A 15,642-nucleotide genomic window follows, 5' to 3' on the forward strand; every position below is an offset into this window, starting at 1 on the left:
TATAAATGCCATATGTATCACCATATCAGTAAACAAATAAATTACATTTTTTAAATTTAAATTATTATGTTTATAACAAAAGTCAATGAATTGATATTATAATTCATAGTAAAATAATATTTAATAAATGTCTTATTGATAAGTTATTGTTTTAGTATTATGTTTTATTCATTCAGAAAATTAATGGGTTCTAAATTTAAAACTGTCTTGTTTCAAACCATTTAAATAATATCTAATAATATAACAGCATTTTTTCCTTTTAATAATACATATATTACTCAGGTGGTACCATTTTAAATTAAAAATAAATATACGAGTAGACATTGGATACAGACAATTATAATTATCAAAACATTCTTTGCTTAGTTTTGTTATTATATTTTTTTAATTTTATTATATTTATAAATATTTAATAACTGTCTTATTGAAATTTAATTCATGTACACTTCATTAAATTATTTTTTTGCATTCAAGGATTTAATTTAAATCTGAGACGGTATTATACGTATTTATAAAAAAATATATATAAAATATATTTTATTTTAGTTATTAAAAAACTGAGAGATTATATTAAACTGTGGTTTCTGTAAAAGGAGAACATGCATAATATAGCACAGAGGACATTCCATTTCGTAGGTAGGTATTTAAATGAGGTATTTCCAAGAACGTGCAACACTCAAACATTCCAATATTTATCTTGCCTGCAGTTTTACGTGGTGTATTATGAACAGTATTATTGTACTCTTGATGGTAGTCATCCCGTGAGCTCTGTTTTTGAGCAAATAACATACTAGACTCTAAACTATCCGGTGTAGCTAATTGCCTTATGGTCTGAAATTTCATATCACCCCTTACTTCAAATGATAATGAAACATCATCGGTGTACTCAGATCTATCGCCATATTCAGACCTATCAGTGATTCCTGATTTATCTGCATATTCTGATCTATCACCGTACTCAGACTTATCGTTAATTTCTGACTGGTCGGCACAATCAGATTTATTGTCATATTCAGACTTATTATTTGTTCCTGTTTGATCTGTAAAATCGGGTATATTGCAATATTGAGAAGGATCATTGACGCCAGATGTATCTACGTAATATTCAGACTTATCGAAGTGTTGGGATTTAATTTCATCGTCGCAGCCATGTCGTTCTCCATTGCTACCATACACGAAACTTCTTGTTTCAACTGCTGTATTGGCTGTATAAAATCCATTTTCTTCACCAATATGAGACGATTCATGTCCGTCCACTAAATTACCATCAATTGATACCGGCTTTGGATCATCGTGCAAATGTTTTATCTCTTCACTTAACGGTATTCTTTCTTCAAGTTGTAAATACCGCATAACAGGTCTATTATTGTGCTCGAATGTATCTATAAGCGTTTTAACAGGTAGAGATCTTTCTTGTATTACAGTGTTTGGAGTTTTTTCCTGTTTAATTCCAATAAAACTACTTGGTGACTTAAGTGAACATCTACTTTCAGCACGGTGTGGTTCAGTGTAAGCATTTATATTAGGCATATATTCTTCATACGTTTTATGTGCTTTGGGAACAAACACTTGGTAATTATTACATTTCGGCTTTTCGTTTTCTTTTATTTGTAGTTCAAACTTTTGTTTTTCATTTTCATGTTGCGTAAAGGGCTGTATTTCATTTATTTTCTCTTCTATAACACTTTCCGATTTATGAATGTCATTCATTTGGTCTAAGCCTGGTGTTGATCTTGGTGTAAATTCAACTTTATGAAATTTTGGTTCTTCATAGTAACCATGATAAGTTGCTGGGGGTTTCGGTACTGGAGTCAAAGTAAGTGAATTATCTTTGTCGATTGTAAAAGTTGTATAAGATAAATTTTCAGATACTTTGGGAGTAAGACCAGTAGAACAGATTGAAGCCTTATTCAATAAACTAACTGGAGAATGTGGGGTACCACGAAAAATTTGATCCAGTTTAACAGAGCCTATATAAGCAGCAAAAAATTAACTCATAAATTATCGATTATTTACATGATTTACATACCATAAGTTGGAGGCTGTTGTCTGTTACATTGCGTATTCCAGCCTCTGGGTATTTTAGGCATATATATATCTTGATAACTTTTTGGTGTTGCAGTTCTTGTAGGCGTTGAACAAACAGTTGCTCTTGAAGTTCTTCCACCATCTTTAAGTGCTTCTAAAGCACTTGAAGTTGGAGCGACAATATATCCTCTAGGTGGAAAATTTGGAGACATTTCTTGAAAAGCTGACTCGACGGATCCTGTTTCTAAAGCTGCCTCCCATGGAGATTTAATCATTCTTAAACGAGGTTGAGTGAACCTTTGCTAAAAATGTATAAATTCAAATATTTTTATAAGTCGAGTAATTGTATTTTACCAGAATACAATATAAAAATACCTATACAATATGTAAGACAAGAATTTACATAATGTAAATAATAAAACATACTTGAATTTCATTCATTTTTTGAATATTTTCCGCTCTCATGGTACCTTGTTGATGGTTTGAAATGTTATTACTACCATGTTTTATAATTGCAGGTTCAGAAAGACTAGGTGAAATAGATTTAACATTATGCTCATCTACTATCCAATTTTCAGACCTTTTACGCCTTTTTGCGAATAATGCAGCCCCTTTAAAATTAATTTACCAATAATTTTAATACATAAATAAAATTTATAATGAATGTAACCTTTTCCTTTTGTGGCATTTAAGTCTCTGACTAAATCAAAGCATACTTCTGGACTAAGACAAGGCTCAATATTTTCTCCAAGTTTGCGTAATGTTTGTAAATCTTGTATTTGACCTCGTGGATCCATAACCAACTTAAGAATTTGTTTTGATTCTGAAGTCTAAAACAAAAAATGTATAAATATTGTTGATTATTTTAATTGATGCAGTAAAAATAAAGCTTACGTCAGTAGATTCATAGTTTTGTTGATGGTTCCCAAGTGGAAAATTTGATGGCATAGGACCTTTACCTTCTCCTTTTGATTATTAACGGTGCAAATAAACAGTTATTTTATCATAAATATATTAAAAGAATATTTTTAAATATAATGTGTTTTTTATCACCTTCATGAACCCATTTGACAGATCTCTTTTTACGATTAACGTACATGGATTGCCCTTTACTCTGTTGGTTACTTATATCACTTAATGAGCTTGATATACGGCGAGCTAACTCAAATTGTTGTTCTACTGTTGGGTGATCTGGACCATAAAAACTACTACTGGCATACATTTTCCCTTAAATCAAACATTTAATTAAATACATAGAAAAATTAACATTTATCAGAAAAAAATTACTGTTCTTAGATGGAGACACTTCCCCAGAATCTGTTGCTGGCTTAAAAATTTTATCCAAGTCAACTTGTTTGTGGCTCAATCCGTCATCAGCATTAATTGTTATGCCATTAGACTCCTAAAAAATAATAATATGATAATTAATACATTTAAATATTAATTAGACTAGATAATTTATAAATTATACATAAAATTGTGTACATTAAACTTGTTAATTCTTTTTTCGTTATTTTATCGTAATATTATTTTAATGTTTTTAATTTTCCAAAAAAATGTATTTTAAAAATATATCGTGTACTTATGATACTTATGTAGATACTATGGTGCCATGATACTTATAATTAGAATTATGTAATTGAAAAACTATTTAAAATAATTATATGCTTGAGTAAAAAAAAATATATTGAAAATATGTATCATTATATGTATATTACCAGCGAGATTTAGTAAGATTCATGCAACAGATCACTAACGATGAGATTTGATGAAAAATAAATCAACTGTGTGACGACAATGGCAAAGTTCCAAAAGTGTGATTATATATAGCACTCGAAAATGCATTATTGGGGCATACTAGTCAGCCAAATTGGACAAGGAGCAACTACTAACAAATGACAGTTGTCGGATTAAAGTATTATAAAAGTATGGACCATTTAGTTAAATAAAGGAGATTTAAAATAATAAGAAAAAGATAATTTATATAATAAGAAATGTTGAACATTTTTAAAAATCTATATAACAATGTTAATACTTTTGTCCTTTCAAATATATTTGAAACCAATTTATTCATGTGGCCAAACATAATATGAGTATATAGATTTTTTTGGCTATAGCCCATGACCCATTAGCCCAAACCTAAGAGCCGGACCAGTTAAAAGAATAAAATAAAACATATGTTACATTCCTTATTATCAATGATAATTAATTAATCGTACATTTTAAAGTACCGATGTAATTAACTGTGATGCCTATTCTAAATTTAAAGTATGCACATATTGTAACAGTAGCATACTATTTACTAAATTATTATAAACACAATTCAATGAAAAAAAAAATATGGCTTATCCAGTTATCCTTTTTTAAATTGTCTTTTCCAGTCATTATCTCATTTTTAAATTCACAGCCTTACTTATACCTTACTCGTTTCGTACTTGTCTCGGATTTTTTTTTATATTATATCTATGACACGACATCATTTTAATAGATTATAATTAACATTTTATCATAAAAAATAATATTAAATCAATTTAACTCGTTACTATTAATCCTAAATTTGGTCAAAGTATCATTAAATAATGGCTTAGTATCCTAATTAAGTTTCTAGTTTTAAAATGTAATAGTTTTAATATATTATATATTCAATATGAATAATATGTAATTTTTATACATTCTAATATTATATGGAAAAATGTTTGTTTGTTAAATATTCACATTATATCACAATAATAAAATATTTATATGTATAATTAATAAATGTTTTAAAAGTTGTGAAATAATATTTATTATTATATACTATTAATTAGTAATATTATATATAAATAAAACATAATATTAAACATGAATAAAATAATTTGCATACGTCGTATATCTTTGATAATAATATATAAACTATTACATTTGTAGCTAATATTTAAATGAATAGTTAAACCGTTTTTTAGTTTTTAGCCATATATCTATTATAGGAACTGTAAAATTAAGTTGTGTTTTAATGAAATGGGTAGTTTAAAACACCTTTTATTTGAATTCAAAAGTTTAGTAAATTTAAAACGACTTATACAATAAGTAATAAGTTAGTAATATATTACCTAATGCTATTTTAGATTGAACTTAGTATACTATAGTATATAACAAACTCGTAAAATAAATAAATACTTGTGAATAATATAACTTTTTATTATCCAATATCCCGCATAACAAAACTTGATATAGTAACATAAAGATAAACCTGCATTTAACTATACTCTTTCTAGCGAGAGAACATGCCGTGGTCCAACGAAAATTAGTTTTTCTGCGCACTCCTAGCAACAACCTGACATAGGGTAACAAGTGTCAATGCCAGAGTGTCACTTAGATATACACAGAATAGGCGTTATGTGTTATTTCACTGAACAGGGTATCGAATCATAACACTAATGTGTTGAAGAAAAAAAATAATTATGATTAAATTAAGTAGTAAGTTTTAATTATAATATACAATATTTACTAGACTACAATTTTAATAACAAGTATTCAGATTTTAGCATTAAAATTGGTTTTATATCTCATGTAGACACTTATGTTTATCAAAATATTTATAAAATAGTTAATTTGGCAAAGTTACATCATTAAAGTTTAGAATAGTATATTATATTAAAATCTTTACAAAAATTACATTCCATGTCTATCGTTCTTTAAATCACAAATTACAAATTCTTAACAATTTAATATAAATTTTTTTTTTTTAATTTTGTAAATTTTTCTATAAGCTACATACTTTTTTGTTTTATTCTCTTGATATCGTATTCATTTACAATGTTTTATATGTATTTGATAAAATATATCAATAATTGTGTTTGATTTTTTTTTTTGTTACAGGAAAATAATGTAATATCTTAAGATATATTCATATATTATCATAAAATTAATACTTTTATCAAAAAATAAACCATTTTAAAAATATATTAAATATTAAGGATTAATTAAATATATCAATTGAAAACAATTCATAAATAAATGAATAGTTTAAATACGTTTTACATCTGGTGAACTATTTAATACTTAGTCGTAAATGTATTTTAAATTGTAAATATTATTGATTATAACATCGATGCCACATAAAACACATTAATTTGATATAACATAGAAAACAGACACAACACACAAGACTGTCTATAGTCAATAAAATATGTAGTTTTCGATAAATGTATATAATACTATAATTATTTTTTATTAATAATAAAATCATGACAGTATCTATAGTCAGAGAAATGAAAAAAAAAACTAAACTGAATTGAATCATACTTGTAGTATAATTAAAACTTAAGAATGGACCTGAAAATCCTATTAAATCCGTATATTGAAGGTATTTTTGGAAGGACAGATTTTTATTTATTTTTTGATAATTATTATAATTCTAATTAAAATAATACATTCGTACATTCATAAATGAGTAAATTAAATTGTATTCTAGTTTAGCTTAACGAATACCATCAAAAAATGTTTTCCTAACATTAAAATTCTGAAAAAAAAAATTAGAAAATTCAAGAGAAAAAAAATTACGGATATTTGATGAACAATGAAGAACCTTTGACATATCTAAACTACGAAATTCAATTCAAATTGAAATAATATATATTAACCGAGCGTCACTGATGTGTAAGAAAATATTACAAAAATCTACCCGAAAAACTGAGTAAAATTCTAGGATAACAAATAACATAATACGGTTTATTTTTTAAAAAAAACATGCAAATTTGTATAGACTAATTTATTAATTAATACATTTTAATTAGAAAATAAAAAACAAAAAATAATGTAAATATTATGTATAGATTTGTCATATACCTAGCTAATAATCATTGTTGTAACAGCATATTGATCAATAAAATTAGGTCAATATTTATATTTTATATATATTATATAATATTTAAATAATTAAATTAAGTAATATCAGAATATAGTGATTGTATACTATACTCATTGTTGAATCTTTGAAAATAAAAAGAGTATAAACAATTTGAATAAAAATGCACAAATGCTAAAAGTAGGTATTACCTATACATTTTTAATCTAATTAATGGTTTCGGCCTTAATCCGTTTTTAAGTAAATAATTAAGTAATTAAAAATTGTAGTTGTTTATTAATTTATAAAAAATTATATTTAATCTTATTTTATTTTTTAGTTGTTTGATTATATTTATTTTGGTTTTTTTTTTAAGAAAAATTTAGTATAACTTTCAAGTTACTTAAACTTTTTCATAAAGCGTAATTTAGTGTACTCATAAATATGAATAATATTTGTGATTTGTATACTTTCTGAATTTTATTTACAATATTATCATGCTTTTTAAAGTGGCTGTTTAAAGGTATGTTTAGGTACTTTAGTTGGTATAATATCTTGCACACAAGGTATAATAGGTTTACAGGTATACTTATATAGATTAATATTAAATATTAATTGTATTCAATTTTTAACGATATTACCATTCCAAATCAACAGCAATATTTTAGCATTTCAAATTATCAAATTTAATAAATATTTAATATCACAATATCACATAATGTCAATATAGCCCCCCCCCCCCAAAAAAAAAGAAAAAATTACTTAACAAATATTTATTGTAACTTATAAATTATGTTGGGAATGAGATAGACACTCTTATATCTCCAGCTTGTTTTCATGCCTGAGGGAAACCGTTTGGGTTGTCAGCTCAGTGTTGTGGTTTTATAATTAAGTTTCAGGGACTGTACTTTGTTTAAATTAAATCAATCATTTGATATCAAATTAATCTATTAAAATGTGATCTGTCAAACTAACCCTACAAATAGATATAGAATTTATATATTTTATTACATTATGCAGAGATACAGTTAGGTTAAGAAACAGTAACCAAGTTAAAACGGTAATTCATTTTTCTCATTCAACGAATTAGAAAAAATAAGATCACAACTATTCATATAACATAAATTACTATTTGCATATTATTATAACTGGGGTATGATTTATAGTTTATCGTGTATAAAAATAACTAAAGAACCACAAAATAGGTCAATTATTATATTATTATTATTATTATAACCTTTATAATAAAAAATTTAAAATAATAAACTAATAAAATATATTAAACTGTATTTACCGTGGTGAATTATTTATAGATGCTTAATGATTTTACATTTTTATAAAAGAAATATAATTTTGAATAGTTTAGTTTTTCAATAATAGATCTTTTGTTAGGGAAAACTATAAATTTAAATAAAATGTATTAAAACCATGTGAAAATAATCAAATTATATACAGTATCAAAATTAAAAACTCTTTTCGATTTTCATTGTGGTTAATGTCAAGTGTCAACACATCTGAATCTTTTGGCTGCTAACGGACTTATTATCTCGTTTGTACCTGCGTGTGTTTGACATCATGTCCATCGTCTGTGACAACAATCTTCGGTAATTTTTTTCTATCTAAACTTCCGTACCAACCGGCGTTAACCGATTTCCAGGACTTCATATTGTGGATAATATTCGCACACGACTCGCCGAAACCAACTGGATTGCCTAAAAGGGTGTACAATAGCTTCGAATTGCCATTGCCCCCTCCAGCGCTGTTATCGTTTTGAATTTAGACTGGCACAATTTTTTTTTCACATTAACACATTAAAAACTGCAGTGATACAGTGTTATTAAACAAGTTAGTCTGTCGGACACAACCGATAGCAGTATGAAAACAGCTCTCGGGCATTGGTCCAGTTTGTGTGGGTGGTAAGCTGGCTAGCTATCTGGCTTGAATACAACTTCAAAAAGAAAACAAGGGTCATTTAAACTGCTAATTTCGCGATAACTTACACGCGACGCAACTTTAATGATGGTACTGCAGGGTAAACGCTATTGTATGAACTGTATATTATTATATATTTATTTATGTTTAATACGATATGATTGTTAAGCATCGACTGCATTTGTTAAATTAAAAATATTCATTTTTAATAAAAGGTAGAATGATTCGAAAAAGGTTATAAAATCCAGGATGGTACACTTCAGGCATAAATAATAATTTATAAAATAAATTATATATTTGACACAACCCAAAAACTGTATAAAACTTATGGTCAGAATATATTTTTTATTTGAATTTTTGTATGATTACAATTTATTCACATAAATATGTAATACTTTCTTAAATATTTAAATAAGGAAATATACATTTATAACAGAATATAGTATATTAAAAATAGAATGCTAACTAAACGTAAAAGACAATTGCCAAGCATAATATTATAAATAAATAATAAGGTGGTTCATAATTTTAGGGGTGCTCAGCTTCTTAATAATTTACAACATCTTTTTTTGATTTTAAGTGAATAAAAATTTAGGAATAATTAAACATAAAAATCTATGACTAAATTGTGTCTAAAATGTATAATAAATTTGTTTTGATTGTTTATTAATATTTCCAAAAACAAGAAATATCTATAAAAAATCGCAAATATTATTTAAAACTGATATTCAAACGCAATGATTTATCTTTTATTTAACTTTTTATTAACAATAGATTGTCTGTTCTAAGGCTATCAAAGTAAAATCTCTGTGTCTTGCCAGGTTCATTAATTATAAATATATAACATAAAGTTAAAGCGAGAAATCTTTGACGAAAATAAAAAAGGCAAAATTCAGTATTTGTTTTATCTTTAAAAATAATTAACTCATTTTTCATAACATAAAAATGTTACAACACTGCAATTCACGGCTTAGAATCATAAATACTAAAACTGTAAACACTTTTTTTTCAATAATAACAATATTATATTTATTTTGAAACTAAAAATTATAGGTAATATTAATTTTAAAATTTGCCTATGCAATGTTATAACTATAATTTTAAATTATTAAAAAAAAATAAAAAATAAAAAATTACATTATGTCTATTAATTTTCAAAAATCTATGATGCCATAAAACCGTTTACACAACTTTTTTTGTGGTATAAAAATAAGCTTTTTAAATTTGAATAACGATAAACTTTTAAGCTGCTATTTTACGAATTTTAAATTCAAGATTTGACAATATCTTAAGGTTAATTTGGGTCATATGATTATTTTTCTTGTATTTTAAACACACATTTTTATCACATTATGTTATTGTTGATTATTTTTGGCTAGTCATAATATACATTCATTTTTTACAATTACAACTTATGTACATAATAAAAACTACTCAGCTCGATTACAAAACACGAGATTTGTAAATTAGACACGCGCCAGTTTTAACAAACCACTTACCAATGACGCTCGCCAGATTTTTTGAGATAGACTAGTTAAGAATTCTTTTTTCGTCGAGTCATAACGGTCAGAAGGCCTGAAGCCTCTTTCAGACACGATATTGCTACGCTTCTTCTGCAAATTGACCCTTTGGCTTGGGTCCATTGGGCGCGAAATAATATTAACCGGTGGGAATCTATAAGCTACAGAGTTAGGAGTTCAAACTCGATTTCAATAAACGGTGTAAGGACGATAACAAACAATTCAATAAATCTTCTACATAAAATAAAAAAACCAAAGTTCCGGGTAAAAATCAACAAAAAGGCGCTTACGTTTTATTGACGACAGCACCACGACCGGACGCTTGATACGACCAAACTAGCGAGAAGGTTTGATAGGATTGTCGTTACCTTAGACTGTATTCAAATATTGTCTTGCGTGCAAATATGTTGGAAATGAACCAGGAAAACGGTGCGATCTTAAAATATCGTAGTAGTTCGGGCCAAATACAATAGGTTATGTACTACTACTCGGATTTCGATTCTGATCGAGTTTACGATAGTAATATAATTTATTGAGGATTGTAATTATGAAATATTATAATCAAACCAATTTATTGATTTATTGAAAACGTTACAATGTATTATAACATAGTTTATTTTACAATATGTAAAATTTAATACGTTTTTGATGTATTGATTTTAAATAGTTTTAAGAGAAACTAAGAATTTTTATTTTTAACATAATTTTTCATATTTTTATATCCGAAAGTTAATATTATTAATCGTTTATTTGTATTTACCTGTAATTATTATAAATTAACGTTCACAGTTTGTGCGACGAAATTATAATTTTAAAATATTAAGATATTTAATTTTCTAATAACTTACTTCTTTTTTATTATTGCAGTCTTTAGCATATGGATCGGATTTCTCTCCAATCTATAAATCATATGTAATGTTTTGATTAGGTAATGAAATATGTAAGATTCCCATTAAATTTTATTTTAAGAATATTAAATTGATAATTTATGTAGATTTTTACTTTTAAATCGTTCCAAAGACATATAAATTGTCTATTGTCCCACGTGAAGTCTTCTGATACAGATCTTTGATCTTTGGTTTTAATAGAAGATCGAATTTCATCACCCTATCATCGATTTTATGTATTAAAAAATGTATTTTTAGTTAAAGTATTACAATTTTTTTTAAAATATAAATAATAATATCATATTGTACAATTATACGCACATTTGTATTGGATGGGGGAATATAACATAAGTCTCCTTTTTCCTCGATTTCAGTAATAATATCTTTCAATGTTTTTTTAATGCCTTCCTGGTGGATTTCATAATTCTTCACTTGTTTGCTTTTATAGTTTGTATTAAACTGAAAATATTACGTATTATTAAGCACAAATATATGCTAATAGCTATAAAATAGAGTTATCTTTAAAGATAAAAGTATATGGGTATGCATTTTGAAAAGAAAGATAATTAGGTGAATAGATTTAAAAAAAATATATTCACAATGAATTGTTTAGATAGATACACATTGCATATGCATTCAAAGTAAATATTTACAATTTAGTAGGGCTTGTAATACTCGTCCTCAATCAGTAAATTTCAAAGTTTTTATAAAAATAGCTAATATCTATTTCCTTAGTATATTTTCTTATTAATAATTCATAACAATGGAAACCTTTTAGAAATAAATCTATATTTATATTTTTTTTTGTATTGGTACCGATTAGCTATATAATTCATCAGAGGTCACCAACTAATTTCTATGGAGGTCCGTTTTGAAACTTACCATACTGGCCACGGTCCCTAATAGTTTTAATAATTTGCACATGTTAATAAATATATTTTTTTTTTAAATTAGTATTTATATTGATTTATTTATGCATTTATCCAATACAGATAATTTTAATTTTTTTATCGTAATTTAATTTTATATGATATACTTATAATACTTATTTATTTATAATATAAAAATGTTAAAATTTACTCCACGGATAAGGTTCCGTAAAAAAAAGGTGTTCGCGGTCCGCCAGTTGGTGACCCCTATAATATATGATAAATTAAACATGGAATTTATAAAAAATTATCTTTAAGATTCATCAAAATTCTATTTTTCTAAACTGATACTAAAAATAAAAATGATATAAAATGAATCAAAGTAACACTCAATTAAAATGCATTGCAAAAACTTAAAAAAATATAATACCTTCATTGCCGATGGTTCTTCGAATGAGCATTGCATTATTCCAACTTTTTCTTTATTTTGTCTACGAAATAAAACATTAAAACCAATTTTTTAAATATAATAATTATTATTGGAGTTTTCCTTTTTATACAGGTTACATATCTTTACATTTATATTCTATGTATACAATTTTTAAAATAATATATAGGAGTATAAGTTTAATTATTGTAGAGTACATAACAATTAAACAGTAATGTTATTGATTACTGAATTAGAAAATTGCATTAGCTTCTATTTTGACATTTTGCTTATTATCCAAAAATAAAACTAATGGAATCGAACCAAGCAAGAAAGTGTTATAAAAGAACTCATTAAGTTCGACAAAATTAAAATATATACCTATAGTTGAGTTTACAAGCTATTTGGACATGTGCTATGAAATTATTGATATCTAGCCAAAATGCTATTACACATTGCTCTTAATGAAAACTTGAATGGAATTCGATTATAGGTACTGTTTTTTTTTTTTTTTTTTGTATAATGGAAATAACATATATACGAGTATATATTTACATTGTATATTTCCCAGAAAATGTATTCCCTTATTGACTTTTATAGGTTGTTATAAAATATTATGATTTTATTTTTTGTAAGTATTCAGTATTTTCTACTCACCCAACGCGTTTTAGAGCAAGTGAATGTTTTACGTACTCGTTTGTTTTAGTGGCCACCGTCGTTCCTCTACCATGTGTTCTTCCACAATCGATCGCCAATCTTGTTTTCTGAAAGACACATACTACTGTAACTTATACGTAGTAATAAAACAAAAAAAAAATATGCACCAGATGTGTTCCTTTATTTTTATTTTTATGTTCTTTTACTGTAGAATATACATATATATATATTTAAAAAAAAACTATATCATATGCATATATTATGCAGCGTATTCATATGTGTGTTCACTAATATACGACACAACAACTTGATGATTTGTGAATAACAATACAGTACTAGTGTTATTGACACAGAATACTGAATTTCCTATCGGTATCGGCCTGGCAGCCGTCCACCGGACAAGACAAGAGAGAACTTAAATGTGAATAATAAAAAACAAAACTATTCATTACGAACTACAGGACAATTGAATTTGGAGTTTATTTATATGTGACTTACAGGACGCGCCTAAATATAAATACAGACAATACAGTTTTTGGGCACTAGTCTCTCTGGTTTACACCGCTAGACGGACGCGATGGCGTACAACAGCCTTTATACCACCTCCATAAAAAATATACGTATGATACGTTTTTTTTTTTATCTACCTCGGTTTGAAAAAAAAAAGTTTTATCTACTAAATTCTTGAACGATAGTATAGTAACATACATGTATGATATTATATATGTATAATATTATATATAGTTCTCAGTGACGACTTGTGACGTGACATAGGTAATAAAAAAAACGATTTACCTATATTATGCTTGTTAAAATTATTTGTATTATTTACTGTGATCCTAATTGCTCTTGTTGTGCCAATATATTTTACGGTATTTTAACTGCGTGAATTTATTTTCGTAAAGAAATAATATATCTATCTTGCATAATATTATGTTGTTTTCACTTAAATCAAATAAACCAAAACAACCCGTTTACTTAAAATTTGATATAAATATTTATTCAATATCTGAATGAGACCGACTTTCTGTGTGCTCAGTGCTGATTGTGTGGTTAAGCTACTGAACCAAATAATAAATACAATCGATAATATACGGTGTTCGTTTATTATAATTTAACTTTCTTGTTGTATTTTATGTTAAAGATTTTTGTTTTTAGTGCAGTGTGATTTTGACTCGAAAAACATTATTTCGTTTAATGATGTATAATAAAATATATCTTATAAATTTCTTAAGTTTTATGAAGATTCGGGCAACTAGATGGCGCAATGGTATATGTTATGACAATATTAATGAACTTATATTATAATAGAACATAATAATTTAAATATAAATAAATAGTCTAACTAAAAATACCTTAGATATTCAGCTCTAAACTAATTTTTTTATGGTTTAACTCAAAATAAATATATAATTATGATTTTAATTCAATAAAGTTCCTATTAAACTAAATATACTTACATAAATACACAAAAATATATTCTCCACCTTACATATTAAATATAATCGCAAAGTTAGAAAAAATAAAAGCACTTATTTATTTAAATCTTAATTAGGTACAATTTTAAATTGTATAATATAATACTGAAATAATATACAATTATTCTGTAGTTATATTTTATTTATTTAATAATTTTTAAAACAAAAAAAATATTAAAATAAAAATAAATATGAAAAGATTTGAGACCTTTGTTAAAGAAATATTTATGTTTATTTATAATAATAAATTAACTATTGAGTTTCGGAATTGATTGCACTAGCTTTTTGAAATATGCATGTGAGGATGTAATTAGAATTACCAAAATTATGCTTTGAAATGCTCTAAAGTATATAACTCTATAAAAAAAAAAAAAAATGAAAATATGCCCTTTTATGATAATACCTACTAATTTATTATTAAAAAAATGCAATAATTAGTAATTTATATTTTATTTTGTAAAGTCTAAAACAAAATATAAAAAACATTGTAAATTCGTTAAAAATAATTTATATTTTTGCCTTAAATATTTTTTAAACAGCACGAAAAAAAAATTCAAACGCAATAATTTCTGAACCTTAATCATAACATATTCGATACCTCTCGAATCTTTAAATTTCTATACCCTATACACTTATCTACCTAAAGTAATTTTTAATTTTTTTAAATACTCAAATTTTATAAGGTAATATATTTACTTTTTTATAAAAAAAACTATATTTAAATATGTCTTTTTATTTGAAATTGTAGAATAATGTGAAAATATTTTTGTAATATTTACTTATTTATATGTGAGTATGTTTATTGTTATTTTATACAATGCAATTAATGTTGCTGGAAAGATTCTATAATTATGTATTATTACTGCTTAAACCAACTATATCAATTTATGAGAAACTGCATACTTTTCATACGGACCATATTTTAAGAAATTAATTTATTGTTGATTGCCTAATTATAATCAATCTATTTTTTTTTCAAACTTTAATACTTATTAAACTCTCAGTTATTAAAACTTTCA

The 15,642-nt window shown here is 25.5% G+C and overlaps 2 protein-coding genes across 5 annotated transcripts in view; one reads left to right on the forward strand and one right to left on the reverse strand.

Annotated features, from left to right (window-relative positions):
* LOC132923052 (aquaporin AQPAe.a) overlaps positions 1-15,642 on the forward strand; it is a 478,481-nt gene that overhangs the window by 304,694 nt on the left and 158,145 nt on the right. The gene's annotated exons all lie outside the window — the stretch shown is intronic.
* Positions 1-15,642, reverse strand: part of LOC132923046 (uncharacterized) — a 107,694-nt gene that overhangs the window by 623 nt on the left and 91,429 nt on the right. The window contains exons 16-27 of one of the 3 annotated variants that reach the window (XM_060986843.1): positions 13,182-13,252; positions 12,492-12,552; positions 11,514-11,651; positions 11,308-11,412; positions 11,154-11,204; positions 3,316-3,430; positions 3,082-3,255; positions 2,923-2,993; positions 2,699-2,858; positions 2,455-2,639; positions 2,030-2,330; positions 702-1,970 (exon numbers count right to left, since the gene is read on the reverse strand). In XM_060986843.1, the coding sequence (XP_060842826.1) occupies positions 702-1,970; positions 2,030-2,330; positions 2,455-2,639; positions 2,699-2,858; positions 2,923-2,993; positions 3,082-3,255; positions 3,316-3,430; positions 11,154-11,204; positions 11,308-11,412; positions 11,514-11,651; positions 12,492-12,552; positions 13,182-13,252 (2,701 nt within the window). Of the gene's footprint in view, positions 1-701; positions 1,971-2,029; positions 2,331-2,454; positions 2,640-2,698; positions 2,859-2,922; positions 2,994-3,081; positions 3,256-3,315; positions 3,431-11,153; positions 11,205-11,307; positions 11,413-11,513; positions 11,652-12,491; positions 12,553-13,145; positions 13,253-15,642 lie in introns of all 3 variants that reach the window. The other 2 variants (XM_060986842.1, XM_060986844.1) reach the window with 2 other exon arrangements.

Source organism: Rhopalosiphum padi, chromosome 2 (assembly GCF_020882245.1).
Source record: "Rhopalosiphum padi isolate XX-2018 chromosome 2, ASM2088224v1, whole genome shotgun sequence".
Lineage (NCBI taxonomy): Eukaryota > Metazoa > Arthropoda > Insecta > Hemiptera > Aphididae > Rhopalosiphum > Rhopalosiphum padi.